Genomic DNA, 15126 nt, shown 5'->3' on the forward strand with positions numbered 1-15126 from the left:
TGTGTGTGTGTGTGTGTGTGTGTGTGTGTGTGTGTGTGTGTGTGTGTGTGTGTGTGTGTGTGTGTGTGTGTTTTAAATTGCTCAAGATCTCCTGATCTTGTCCCTCACATTTGCTGGAGCTCAATAATCCTTGATAATCCTCAATAAACCAACAATTAAATGAACAAAGTGAAAACAAAATCAAATCATCTTTTATTTGTTTACCCTGGACAGGAAAGCCCCTCCAAACTGGATCCAAGCACGGGCTTCCAGCACACGGCATCCTGTTCCAGATGTGCTGTTCCTAGAATGAGAAGGTTCACATGACGCTGGAGCTGTTTTTAACTTCACGCCGTGAGACCTGAGGCCGTGACCCTCGCTTGGATCACAAACAATCGCGTCGACAAGACAAACAAAAACACACTTGGTGACCTTTTTGTTACTTGTGATCCTGTGGCAGGTTGTATGTGAGGGGTCGCCGTGTATTAGTGGTGCACCACCCAGTGTGTAATCTGAACCACTTGTCCTCGTAGAGTTGTCGGGGCGGGTGAAAACAAACAGAACAGCACCGGCACACGTTCCTCTGCAGAGAGAGAGAGGGAGAGTCACACTAAGTGTAAGCATAGTGTAGTAATAGCAATAGTTAGTATTGCCTCGGTTTTATGTTGTTGTTGGAGGGACGGATTTAAAGAGTGATGTTAGCTTAGAGAGCTGACAGGAGCGTTCGGTCAAAGTCTTAAAGAAGAAACTACGAAAGAGTTTCGTTATTCATTCTGCGAAACATATGGAGGAAGAAACAGAATGAATCACAAAGTACAACTAAAGTTAGTTTCGGTCGAGGCTGTGAGGCACCTGGTCGTGTCCTCCAGGTGGTAGAGCTCGGAAAACGTCCCAATTACGCGGAGAAAAAGTGAGCGATCTCTCGGCCTCCCCGGGCCTTTTCCCAACACTCGGCACCTTTTGTGGCGAAGAATTGCCCTGACATGCATGGGGCTCAAAATAGAAACCATTAGAATCGGATCAACACAAAGGGAGCAGGATGCTTCTGTTCATCTGACTTCTGCACTTACAGTGTTTTGAAACAGCGGCTTCCCTCGGGGAAATCACTTTCAAAGACGTGCAGGAAAAAGATGTCCGTCAGCTTTCAAGCCACAGAAGCATTTAGGTGAGTCATTTTTCATCTTTGAAAATATTTTAAGGTCCCCTGGGACAACTTTTGTTGCCTTTAATGCACTCTGGTGTGTTTATTTTTTGGTGTGTTTTTTTTAAACTGTTTTAGAGAAAAAGCTGCAGAAAAAACTGGTAAAAACTAACAGAGTTACTGGAAATTTCAGCTTAAAATGTTAAAATCTTTCTACTGTTGAGGAAAATCGGATAATTAAATGACCTTTTATCAGCACCAAATGCTTGTTTTCTTGCGGTACTGACGCTGTAATAATGACCAGTCCTGTTAGAGCATCATTACACTGAACTCTGGTTCGACTCACACTGGGGAACTACGGCGAGCTGAGCCAGTGTACTGTATCTGTCTGACTGTATTCTGTTGGTTTTGCGCCGTACATCCTGCTTTGATAACTTTACCTCACGCCTCATAAGAGCGGCTGCCACTAGCCGGTCCCAGTTGTGATGAGAGCTGGTAATTCGGTGCATATCTGTGAACAGTGTGAGGCCTCTGACCCCTCAAACAATCAGACCAGACACAGAGTTGCTCGTTGTGCCTAGTGTAAAGGACATGCAAAAATGAATTAACCTAACAAACTACCATTTTTAATTCACCATTCTTTAGAACGATTTCAGGATTTTAAAAAAGTGCAGCGTGAGGACTGTGCAGCCTTGTATTTACAACCCCTTATCAAATTGTCTGTACACTTTACACAAGTTTAAGGAGCAAAGAAGTTTTTGTTTGTTTGTTTGTTTTTTTTAATGGTTCGAGGACCTGGGCTTTTGCCATCTTGTTTCTTTCATAGAAGCTAATCAAACAGTTTGGGTTTTGCTGAGAAGTTGGTGGGACTTGCATGGCATTACCCTCAGTTAGCCTCTGTTAGGCTGAGGGTAATGCCATGCAAGTCTATGGGCCCCATAGACTTGCATGGCATTAAGGTTAGGGTGAAGGCTGAAATTAGGGTTAGGGTTTCGGGGACCCTCCAGTGCTAGAAGCCCCAGATTTGGCGTGGGTGCCTCTTGGGGGCTCCTGATGAAAAAGCAAGTGGCCCCATGTCTCTGGGACAAAGTTGAAATTTGACCACATAGACTTGCATTGAATTAGGGTTCGCAATAAGGCTGAAGCTAGGGTTAGGGTTAGCTGAAATTAGGGTTAGGGTTTTAGGGTTCCTCATGGGCTAGAAGCCCCAAATTTGTTGCGGGTGTGTCTTAGGGGGTCCTGATGAAGTGGCAAGTGGGCCCATGTCTCTGGGACAAAGTTGACCTTTGACCCTCATCGACTTGCATTGAATTAGGGTTCGCGATAAGGCTGAAGCTAGGGTTAGGGTTAGGGTTAGCTGAAATTAGGGTTAGGGTTTCAGGGTTCCTCATGTGCTAGAAGCCCCAAATTTGTTGTAGGTGTGTCTTAGGGGGTCCTGATGAAAAAGCAAGTGGGCCCATGTCTCTAGGACAAAGTTGACCATTGACCCTCATAGACTTGCATTGAATTAGGGTTTGCGATAAGGCTGAAGCTAGGGTTAGGGTTAGGGCTAGCTGAAATTAGGGTTAGGGTTTCAGGGTTCCTCATGGGCTAGAAGCCCCAAATTTGTTGTGGGTGTGTCTTAGGGGGTCCTGATGAAGCAGCAAGTGGGCCCATGTCTCTGGGACAAAGTTGACCTTTGACCCTTATAGACTTGCATTGAATTAGGGTTAGGGTTAGCTGAAATTAGGGTAATAATAATAAAATAATAATAATAATAATAATAATAATAATACCCTGCAGTAAATAATAGTAATAAATGTTCAATGATGGTTGTGTTTGGGTTTGATCCTGTGATGATAACGCCATGTATATCTTTAAGTCAGCGCCAAAAACACAACGCAGAAAACAAGATTATTGAAATATGATTTGTATTTTCAAGTTACATATTGTACAAAAAGCTCTACACAAGCTCTACAGACATTTTCATCGTCATGTATCCTCACAGATTCACATTAGTGTAGAAAGACGAGCAACACTCACACAGTTTAGAAAAATACATTTTTCCCAAGCCCTCTCAGAGAAAGCACACATGTCTACCTAGCGCACTAGCAGGAAATATCAAAAGAAAAAAAAAAGCCTAGGCGTTAGTTTCAACAAAGCACTGCAAGATAAGATGACTGTGTAACCTGGAACAGCACAGTGTGATGCTGGTTCTGTCAGAGCAGGGTCTCGGCATCAGACCCAACGTTATATCACTAGGATTTTCAAAATTATGGAATGAAGATTATTTTCTCAAAGATTCAAGTCATTCAGGACTATTACAAAAAGAGGCCAAGTGGAAGATATTGTCCCCGGTCGTCATTCTGATTCTCATGAGGATTTATTTTACTTCCAGGGTTGGAAACAAAAGAAAATACTGGTATCATACAAAGCTAAAAACTACAACTAAACTTCAGTCAGTACATCCACTGCATTGTCATCGATCTAATTCAGCCATAAGAGCAAAAAAATTAAATAAAATCTGGGATTACATTGATCCTGCGTGTTGGCAAAAACTGAAGGGTTCAACAGGAGTTTGTGTGTTGAAAATGCCACATAACAAGATCAAAGCTTCCTGATTGGATGGACTGCTTGGCTGTCGAGGCTTTTACCTGTCGTCACGTTCGATGGCTGTGTAAAAAAGTGCAATTTTAACGGCAGGCATACACACATTAACAAGAACCATTACTGTGGTTGTGCGTGTGTGCATTCACTGTCAGTGTGTGTATTCTAGGACACCGTGAGACTGGATTTGTACTTACAGTGTAACGTTTGAAACTTTCATGAGCTGTCATCAGTGTGCAAAATCCACACGTGTCAGTTGCAAACTCCTCATATGTCAACAGTGTAAACGTTTTCTGACTCACTCACAGGTCCATGTTTATAAAACAGAGGTATGACAGCTGACAATGATGAACATGAGAGGGAGTTTTCAGACACTTGGTGCTGTGTGGAACTATAGTGTATTTTTGGCAATATGGCATAATGGTCAGAGCAAGAAGAAAAAATAAAATTCTTGCTGCAGTAGAAAAAAAATAGCATTTGCAAGTGACCAAACTGACACTCATAAATATTCTAAATGGCACAAAGAGGAACTAAATCATTCATATGTGTGAACGCTTTCTGCTTCCAGCCACAAACACAGACCAGCTCAGTCAGTCCCAATAGAAAGTGTTGAAGAGATTTGGCCTCATGTCCACTGAGGCCAGTCAAATATCTTCAACACTGTCCCCAGATCTCCATCAAGTCTCTATCCCCACTTCTCATGCGCTGTGCTGCTATCTCAGCCATCTCAGCCATCTGGGGGCAAAGGCAGAGCAAAGGGAGACAACTTTTAACTCTGAGAGTGGATTTAATCCTAATTACCCAAGTGCATGATTCTCCACAGGGACACTGGGAGAACATGCAGCCCCACAACTGTCAGGACTCTCAGCCTTGACCACAGCACCATATCCAAGTTGATGACCGGACATGGAATATTCAATTTTCAAAATCAAAGAAAATTTTGATGCTGCACTTTATTTAGCGAGATTACATCCTGACGTGCTCAGCAAAGTAAACAGTTTAAGGCACTGCTATGGTTTGACAGATTCTTCCTCCAGAACAAGAGACACACTTGGCAAACTGTATCGTCCCTCTGCTTCTCTTCTGAAACTTAAAGTTCACTGCAAAGATGGTTAGGTAGGAATGTAACGGTGAAAACAACACATGAAGAAAAACTAATTCTCAGCAGGTGCTGCGCACACACTCCACTTTGAGTCAAAGGATAAAAAGGAAAGTGACTTGGGGGAACTGTTCACCTCAGCATGTCCATTAAACGTTTTCGGGAAACTTGTCTATAATAAAACAGTAAAGGGAGAGTGAGGGCAGTCTTGGAGATTTTCAACATTACCCCAAATCACTTAGGTCCTCTAGAAAGAGTACTTTTAAACAATGAAGCTGTGGATTGATCTTCACTCTTCTAACAGACTCCTTTTTTTCAATGAGGTGAGTCACATGATCTCATTGTCTGCAGCTTAATGAACATTACAGCTCAACAGGGTGACATTTCTTCTCACTGGTGATTTAATGTCCCCTCTCACAGCCTCGCTGCATGACATTCATCAGCCGCTAATCACAAACACAGCGCAGCCTCTCTCTCTCTTTCATACACACAAACGCGCACACACACACGTGCACACACACGCACGCACACACACACACACACACACACACACACACACACACACACACACGCCCACGCCACAAAGTCCAGTGTGCGATTCTAGCAGTTTCTAATGTTGCAACATTTTGCTTTTCGACCATCGTTTGTCAACAGCCCAAAATCACCTTTAATGGCTGTCAAGCTTTGGGACTGACTCTTGCAATCGGTAAATTGTGAAGCAACCTGGTCAAAGGCATCGTGGACATTCTTTAAGTCACCAAATTGAAGTCACCAAAGCAAAATTGCTGGTTTTCCAATTAAAACTTTGAACAAAATCAGCATTTGTTTGGTAAAAAGTTCCAATCTTTCTCCTTGTCGGACTGTTGGAAGGTCGTGAAGAAAAAAAAGCTTAAAATCCAGCAAAGAGTCCTCGAGCAAGAGTCCCTAAGCATAGCGAGGAGAAGACAAGTCCTGCTGAGGCCACGTCCACCCTGCAGGATTTGGCCGAGTTGCCACTGGTTTGTGAGCCGCTGGAAGACCTAGAAAGCTCTTTTCCGTCTTTACTTGAGGTGTTTGATGATGGAGATGTCTCCCCACTCAGGGTCCAAACCGTTGGAGATCAATCTGGCCGGAGGGATCTTCAGGCCTTGCAGAGCAGCTTCCCTCTCGCTGTCACCCCGTTCGTCTGTGAAGTTGACAGAAACTGTTCTCTTGGGCAGGGTGAACTCGGGCGGCGGGCTCAGCCCCAGGTCTGTGGACAGTTTGCGCTTGATGGAGGCGGCGCGCTGGAACTTGTCGTAGATCTCCACACTCACACGTCTCCGAGTCTCTTTGAACTCTGCAGAGACGTTGGCCGTCCACTCTGCCGCGTGGGCTCGGATCTCTCCCACCTGCAAGAGACAGTGACATTGTGAAGGGACGCAGAGTTCATGGGCACTGTTGAAGCAGCACTGCTGTGATGACGGCATTGGTACAGCGAGAGATCACCAAAGGGAGACAAAATATATAGGAAAGTAGAAAAGGACATAGAACCGAACAACAGTTTGCCTCTGAGAGACGCTGTCTGGGTTGTTTCGCTGGGAATCACCCACATCCAGGGAGGCTGTTCAATTCTGTCCACTTTAATCCCATTCATTATAAATTATGAATCAACATGGCCAAAAGTTTCATCAAAAATGTCCCACCCTAATCCCAACTTTGTAAAAAGCAGGACTTTCAAATGACTCAACAGTCACTGCCCTGAAGGGAACTGTTTTTATGCATCATGTACCCACTGCTCAAGATTCTGCTTTCTTTAGTTTAGAAGTTTAGAAATGAAACAGCTTTTTCATATGAGTCCACCCAATAAGTGCTTCAGTGGGTGCAATCTAAAAGATCACTCTCTCTTTTGTTTTGGTCCCCAGATGAAATGACGGGATCCTGTGTAGTTTCTTAATCATTCTTTCCAAGAATTGCTAAACAGGAGAGGAATAGCAGTGGCACATGAGGATGGCGTCAGTAAAAGACTTTAATAACTGGAACATTTGCACCTACACAAAGAGGCACTGAGGCAGCTGAAAATAAAGAGAGAAAAGATTTGTGATCATTTCCTACAATGAACCATGTGGATGTTGTTACACTTGATCATAACTCACAGTCACACTTACTGATTGTGCTTCTCAAGCTGGAACTAACTGATGACATCAGCATACGGCTGTTAGTCTTAGAACGAAGTGAATGTGACACGAGTGGCTGGAGGGGCAAGGCAAACACGATTCCAGAAATGTTCTATTGCTGTCATCAAAAAGCATCTCCACTCAATCGACAGCCACATCACGGCAGTCAGCAAGCTGTGTGTTTCATTATGACGCAAAAAGCTGACATTTACTGGAAGGACGGGCCAATTACCACTAATGCATCCAATCAAGTGCTGTTTGCTGTTCTCAGTCAGAACACTCGGACAAAAAAATACCTAAATCAAGTGACGGGAAGTGTGTATTCCAGACTGCCGCGGAACCTCTCACACACTGGGACTCTCACGCTCGAGATTCTGTCCTGCTGTCTGATTAAATGTTCTTTGGAAGCAACCTGCTGCTTCTCTACCTCCAGTTTTACAGCAGCTATATAACTACACCTGATAGTGACATCACGCACGTCCACACACTAATTTATGGGAGCAGGACTTCAGCATGACAGCCCATGGAACATTAGCTTATGTGCCTGTGTGCGTGAACACACACACACACACACACACACACACACACACACATAAAAGGTGACAGAGTGTGTGACACTCTGTTAACACCACTGTACAGTAGCGGTATCATTTATCAAATCATGTTAAACTAACAGGGACATCGTGCCTCATCGTGGTGTTGTTGTGAAAACCGCCTCAGGTCTTCATCCCTGACGCATTTGGTCACAGTACCTCTGAATCTCCTGCAACCTTTGCGATTCATCCGCCAAACCCGAATTACACTCAATGTGTCGGGAGAATCAGTCAAAGATGACAGTTCCAAATGCTTAAAACGTGTGTACGGGTCGTATTCATCAAACTGTGTCTCTTCAGAAACACATTTCTACGCCCGTCCCCGTCAGATGCTTGCAATCATAGCCTACAGTAAGAGTGTGTTTATGTGTTTAGATTGTGCACGGTGAATTGGATTATAAAGCTGTCTCATCATTGAAATGAAGTTATGCAGAAGGCAAAAGTTGAGGCGGTTGGAGTGATACAGTAACCATGCAGCTGAGGATAAGTTGTGCTGACAGAGAGGCAGAGAGAGATGAAGTGGTGGAAACTTGCAAGAGACAAGAGACAAAAAAAAAACAACCTGCGACAAGTTAAAGGACCCATATTAGTCCCATTTCCAGAGCTGCTTCTCCCAGTGAAGCTTTGTGTTTAGTTCCCTGCTAAAATTGATGCTTTGCTTTGCCTTCCACATGATTTAAAGGGGTGAAAAAAGGAACATATTGGTTGAGGTGTTGCCACTAACTTGGTAAGGTAAGGAAAGGTATTGCTTGGGGATTAGTACTTTTTGTGACATCACAAAAGATTGAATTCATGAACTAAATGGTGGTCCTTTTACCTTTCGGGAGATCACTGACATGCTTGAACAGTTTTGCAGTGAAAGTTGCATAATATTGGACCTAGAATACGTTCACGAGGGACAAAAATCAAAACCTCATCGGTCTCATACCTCCTCCTTCGTCCTCTTGGAGATGACTCTGAGCCAGTATCCAATCATGCTGAGGATGGCAGCGAAGTAGGCAAGTCCCACCAGAATCCAGAACAACACGAATGGTTTGTAGCAGTTTAAGTACTCTATTTCTGAACCGCCTGGACACACCAACAGATGGAAACAATGACCATGAGTCAGAGCAGGAATTAAGATCTACAGGTGTGATACACAGAGAGAAAACTAGAAAAGTGTCTGGCTGTGTGTTGGTCTTTAACCAGTGGCCCTGTGCTTGTACCTGCCACAAAGTCTCCAAACCCAATGGTGGTCAGGGTGATGACAACAAAGTACAGGGATTCAAGTGCAGACCATCCCTCAATGTGTTTGAAGATGGCAGCTGGAAGTCCCACAAACAGCAGGCAGCCAAACAGCACAAACAGAAGGGTGGAGATGACACGGATCTTTGTCTGTGTGATGGGCCACTGCTGCAGCACAGAGACAGAACATCAGATGTAGAGAGAAAATCTTCTTCTTCACCATAGCAAATTATCTGCCTCCATCTACAAAGTGCTGTTCCTTATTTGACTGTGTGCCAACAGCAATACAATAACTGTGTCATTGTCCCTGCTGAGATTTTATGACTAAAATTACAAAAACATGACTAAAAGCAGATTCCTAAATCAGGTGCGGGACTAATTTACCTGTTGCAAGTTCTTCTTCTCATTTGGTTTCAGTATCATAACAGCCTAATAATTGCTTTAACACAATAAACAGAATAGCAGAGAATGTTGAATTTGTCTGTTCTTGTCCGTTCCTATCTAATGGACACTAATCTAATAAAAACATAATTTTGTATCAAGTGGAAAAATATGACAACAATTTAAATTGGACTATCAAATACATTATAAACACATATTAAGCATCTTAAACTTTTTAAATAGTCTATTATAACCACATTAAAAAATATTATTAACTTGCATGTACAAGATCAAGAAAAGTAAAAACATAGTGACCATTTAGTTGAGTATTTAGATGTCATGATAAATTAGGTTACTTTTAAATGAGCAATTTACTCAGCTGTGCACACAATGGCTGCTATAGGTATCCCCAGTACTGGTAATGTGGCTTCATATCATGCTACAATTGTAATGACCTGTAAATGAAGATTGCTGATATAAACTATGTAAAACATTTTTACATTCTGAATTCACCCACATGTTCACTGCCTTAAAAGTGAAATAGTAAAACAGTCCAAGACAACGAGCAATTAAAGCGTTTTTCTAGGAACTGGTGCCTAGGGTGCAGTAGTGAGGAGCATTTACATTGAAGATAATCTTTCAGTCTCATGCAGTCTGCACAGAGAACAGTGAGGCGTTAGCAAACACGTGGCTGCTCATTGAACTTTTGTCCTCGACCTCATCATAATATTCATTACCGCCTCCCTCGGGTATCCTGAGCGCAGCAGGAAGGAAAATCAGTCATTGTGTGAAAATCACTGCGAGAAACACATTTAAATGACTGCTAATTTCATTCGGCACCCAAAACATATTTATTCACAGTTGGTGCTTCAGCTTTAGCAAATGTTTTGTTCCATGCTTCTTTTATTTGCCCTGAAGGTCTGTTGACTGGAGCAACATGTGAGCAGCTTCCTGTCCCATCCAACTCTTAGTTTCGGCTCAACTTGCAGACTATAGCAGTGTGGGTTTTGATCGAGACTCTGTCGGCACCTCAGTGCTTCTCTCATCTGTAGAATTATTCATTCAAATGCAAATTCAGGTCAAGCGTTTCCTGGCACTGCAGCTGAAATGTGCTGCCACATAGACCATTGGCACAGTGCACTTATTACCCACTGTTGCAGCAGTGCAATAGAAGTTGAAGATTTTGAGCCGCCATTGACTTTTCCTCTTATGGTTTAGAAACCATGACAACAAGAGGAGAACTGGAAATACATTCTCTACGTTTGAGGCACAATTTGACCATTTCAACTGGCACCGTAATTGAATTTAGGCTGATTCTTTGACTTGCAAGCTTCATGCATTTGAGGCCTTTCAAAATACTGGATTAAATGTAATATAACATAAACTGCATTCTTGGATCAACTCATCAGAAAAATAAATATAATCGTATCGGAATGAAATTTGTGCATGTTTATCTAGACTCACCACAAACATTTCCTCCACTCTGCCAATCCCTTTGCTGAATATGCTGCCCAGCTGATCGCCCACACCAGCCAAGAGGAAGCCGAACAGAGGTATTCCGAGCAGAGCGTAGACAATGCAAAAGATCCTCCCACCCTCTGTGTGCGGAGAGATGTTCCCAAAACCTGCACAGAGGACAGAATGAAGTGTCAAGACGTGTTCACATAAATTACAAACAACAAAGTAAGAGGTGTGTTATTGTTTTCCAGCTTGAGATTTTAAAAAAAGAAAAAGTTTCCACGTGAACTTTCTGCTCATTTTGTTTAGGATGTACTCTCTGGTGGAGCAGAAGTAACAGCTGCAGCAGCAGGTGGATCAATGGCCATGGAGACATGAAGCACTGATTATATCCTGGCAGCAGATGTGGAGCCACTGAGCCCTTCAGCTAAACAGCAGGAAGTCGTGTTGCATAACTGACCATAACAGTGTCATTAAGAGGGTTTAGCTTATGAACACAACACAACACATCTACTTCCTTTAAGGAATACAAGTGGAATTATTTACGTGGCACCTTACTTCATATTAAAGCATTTACCACATCTGAAAAATGCACATTCATAAAATAACATACGACATCGGACGGTGTGTGTGTGTGTGTGTGTGTGTGTGTGTGTGTGTGTGTGTGTGTGTGTGTGTGTGTGTGTGAGTCCTACCAATGGTTGTGATGACAGTTCCAGCAAAGAAGAAGGCGGAGCTCAGGTCCCACAGGCTGCTGTGGTTGGTCAAGGTCCCTCCGGGGTTCACCCCTGAACGGATTGCAGAGACCACTTGCTGGAAGGGGAGAGCCGACTTTTAGTTCTGCAGTTTCTGTTTCACACAAGCATCAGTGGTCACACCGAGACCATTTCAAATTATTGTTAAAGACAAATCTATCGGGAGCATGTGGGCCACATGATTTTGGCTGTGCAGTGCAGTGAAGTGTTTGGGTTTCTGTGTTTGCCACTGTAATGAAATATAGATTAAATAAGGTGAATATGAGTGAAAAAAAACATTGCAGATTAAGGTGAAAACCTCTGGAAAAACTGATTCCTTCCCGAAAGCAGAGGAACTGTCCATGGTGCTGAAAGCAGAGCTGCTGCGCTGCATTACAACTAAGTTCAGGATAAATTGAATTTCTCATAAATGTATTCTCATGGGAGATTAGCCCTTACCTTAACCAGCTCCTCCAGTTGGCTCTGGTTGACACAGGAGTGTCTGGACAGAAATTCCAGCTTCTGAGTCAGAATGGCCAAGCGCTGAGCACTGTCATGGAGAAAGTCGGTGGGATGATCTCATATGTTATTTTAGGTTTTATATCACTGTTCACCTCCTTTGTAACAGAGATGATAGTCCCAACCCTAATCCCAATCCTAACCCTAACCTTACCCCCAACCCCACCGTAACCCTAACCCTAGTTCCCACCCCTTACTCCAAGCCTAGTCCTAACCCTAAACCCAACCCTAATCATAGTCCCTCCCAATAGTAACCCCAACCCTATCCTTACCTACAACCTCACCATAACCCTAGCCCCAACCCTAACCCTAGTCCCAACCCTAATCCCAACCCTAACCGCAACCCTAGTCCCACACCTAACCCTAACCATGTCCCAACCCTAACAATAACCCCTAACACTAACCCCCCAAACCCTAACTCAGTCATACATAATTGTTCAATCAAGGTTAGTACTAGTAAAGTATTCAGTGTTTGGCAGCAACAATGCACAATTATAATACTCCAACTGTTGCATATTTAGACCACCAAACAACATACACACTCCTCAGATGTGGAAAGTTCTCTTCTCACTGTGGTCTTTGTATTGCCTACCTCTCGTGAGGCTGCTCCAGGGACTTGAAGACTACTGCCCCCATCACCAGGTACAGCACCACCAATATAAAGATGGCGGACACCCTCTTCCTTTTCATGACGGTGGCAGCAGCCTGCAACATTTCAATTGTTTCCTTAAATCACATTTGTAACAAAACCATTTGAAGTCACCACGGATCGCACCCGAAAGGACAAAAACCTCCTCTGGAAATAACTAAGTCATGAAAGACTTTTGGAATGTGCACTCACCTCACTTCCCTCACTCTCCTCGCTCGCCTCACTCGCCTCCCTCTCCTGTTGAGGTCCCTTTGTGAATGGCTTGGTGGTGAAGGAGAGGCAGGGATTGGTGTTGTGAGCAGCGGATTTCGGGTCCAATAAGTCCGGAGCTGCCACTGTCGATGAATATGAGAAAATTAATATTTTTTTCCTCCCCAAACACATTTATTTCGTCTCCCTGGCTCTGCTCTGTGGTCAAACTCATTTGTGCTGCTAATTTCAGAAATCCTTGTATTTGTAATTGTCAAAATATGTCAAATTCAAATCTTTACACAAGGGAACACAAGTGAAATATTGCCATTTAGTCCACATTCAAACTGCAGCACACATGCTGATGATTAATTTAAAATACGCGTGTAGATTAATGTGACAACATGTGTATGTATCTCCACTGGAAGATCACACTATACAATATGAGAGTTGAAGCAATAAGTTTTGGGTTATTTCCCTTCTCCACATGATTTTTTGGGGCCTTACAATGGATACTGGTGATAAGAACTCACAGCGTAACCATGACTCAATAAACACTTGACATTTAAAGTTCATTATCTTTTTTAAATATTTATAATAAACTGACATTCCAGCAGGGAGGGACAGACGGAGATGGGATTAGTTCTAGACTTATTATTAATCGTATTTCCCTATTCACAACTGACTGCAGTGCCGTGTAACAGTAATCAAGCCAAGAACAGTTTTGTATTTTCTTTCAGGATGTTTAGAAAGGCCATTCTTTTGGTATTTCATTACTTTTTCCTACAAACACATAGTTTAAAAAGCAGTAACCTGAAATTTAAAAAAAAAAAAAATCACAATTTACTATGATGCCAACTCTCCAATTCTAATTAAAGAAATATTGTTTCACAATAATAAAGAGCAGCTGTGCAAAAAGAAAAGGAAATATCATAATAATAATGCACAGACTACCACTTATGCAAGACCTATGGGACATAATACACAAGCTCCCAGCTACAAGTGTTGAGTGGCTCCTAGTGAAGAAAAGACAGCAGCAGCACAATAGAAGCGAACAGTGACACTTTCACACCATGAACCGAAATCGACTGAGATATTTTTGTTGTACTTACTCCTTGCTGTTAACTTTCCAGTGCCGACGGCTCCCCTTCACTCCTCATCTCATGCTACGAGGACCTACAGTGAACGTGTTCCTCCTCCTCCCTGCAGCGCTGGACTGGAGCTCAGCGGTTCTCTCTGATGTAACTGTTGATCGGCTGCCGGTGCGGAGCCTCACTCGCTGGTTGCATCCACCAGTCTCTGAAAGAACGCGGTCTCCTTCTCCTCGCTTTCCTCTCCTCTTCACTTCGCTCTCCAGCATCTGCTGCACACTGTGCACTCTCGCTTGCCAAGCTCACCAGTGGAATAATATCAGGGGGGAGAAGGAGGAGGAGGGGATGGGTGGAGAATGAGGGGAGGGCTGGATGCACAGGACGTGGGGAGGTGGCCTCCAACACTGCAAAGGCAAAGACTGAGGGAGCTACATTTTTGAGTTCCCCATTAATATTGTAATGGAAGAAACATTTAGGTGAAGTTTTGACCTGTGTGCTTCTACTACACATGGACTCTGGATCTGAAGAGACAACAGAAGTCAGCTGCAAGTACATTATGGCTGCATCAAACCTAAGAATTGTGTGACAGGCATTGTATTAAGTCACTACTAACTAAGCCAGGGTTATATTTCCCCATTTTTTTTTATTTGTTTATTTAAAAGGCACAGTGCGTATTGATGAACATGTACATGCAAATATGCCAGAATTAGCCAAAGGTTATTTTCCATCTGCAGTCCCTGGTCGATCAGAAGACATAACACAATACAATGACCAATACAAAAAAAAATAAAAAATACAAACAATTAATAAAACGATAAAAGAATTAGAAACTGACACTAAGAAAGTAACAAAGAACACTAAGCCCATACATACAAAATAGAATTAGTGCTGACAGAGCTGGGGGGTTCCAGCCACTTTTTTAGCTTGATTTTAAAATTACTACATTACACCTGCTGATGTTGACATGCATTTACCTTTAAACATCATGCCCAATCAAAGTATCTGATAGAACTGCGGCCTCCAGGCTCATCTACATGCTTTGACTCTTAACCAAGCAGGGAGGCAATGGGGACCATTTTTACAGTCTTTGGTATGACCTGACCGGGGATTGAACCCACAACCTCCCAGTCTCAGGGCGGACACCAGTCTCAAGGTGTCACAACTTCCTGTGCTTCCTCAAAGCTGTTTCCTTGTAACCGGATTGCTCAGGGTGAAAGTGCCACCATCATCAATGTTGCAATATAATTCATGTATAAAAGAAATGCTCCATTGTAGAAAATTGTTTTTTTAATTCGATGTATTATGTTTTCAATAATATCCACATTGTCAGAAATCTGCTTGCTGTTGA

The 15126-nt window shown here is 43.0% G+C and overlaps 1 protein-coding gene across 1 annotated transcript; it reads right to left on the reverse strand.

Annotated features, from left to right (window-relative positions):
• Positions 1 to 3015: 3015 nt before the first annotated feature.
• On the reverse strand, positions 3016 to 12893 carry LOC142903983 (potassium channel subfamily K member 2-like). Its single transcript, XM_076049905.1, has 8 exons — positions 12691 to 12893; positions 12442 to 12554; positions 11790 to 11880; positions 11292 to 11409; positions 10603 to 10763; positions 8739 to 8925; positions 8462 to 8601; positions 3016 to 6175 (listed from the first exon to the last, which is right to left on the reverse strand). Exons 1-8 carry the CDS (start codon positions 12880 to 12882, stop codon positions 5846 to 5848), a joined length of 1332 nt encoding a protein of 443 aa, XP_075906020.1. The 5' UTR covers positions 12883 to 12893; the 3' UTR covers positions 3016 to 5845.
• Positions 12894 to 15126: the final 2233 nt, after the last annotated feature.

Source organism: Nelusetta ayraudi, unplaced genomic scaffold (assembly GCF_046127955.1).
Source record: "Nelusetta ayraudi isolate G7.1 ecotype Tasmania unplaced genomic scaffold, CSIRO-AGI_Nayr_v1 ptg000005l, whole genome shotgun sequence".
Taxonomy (NCBI): domain Eukaryota; kingdom Metazoa; phylum Chordata; class Actinopteri; order Tetraodontiformes; family Monacanthidae; genus Nelusetta; species Nelusetta ayraudi.

Coding starts and splice junctions, on each gene's coding strand:
- LOC142903983 (XM_076049905.1), bottom strand. CDS start 12,882: ATGTGTTTGGGGAGGAAAAAAATATTAATTTTCTCATATTCATCGACA. Junction 8,926..10,602: donor GAGTGGAGGAAATGTTTGTG/GTGAGTCTAGAT, acceptor TCTGTGCTGCAG/CAGTGGCCCATCACACAGAC. Junction 8,602..8,738: donor GTTTGGAGACTTTGTGGCAG/GTACAAGCACAG, acceptor TGGTGTGTCCAG/GCGGTTCAGAAATAGAGTAC.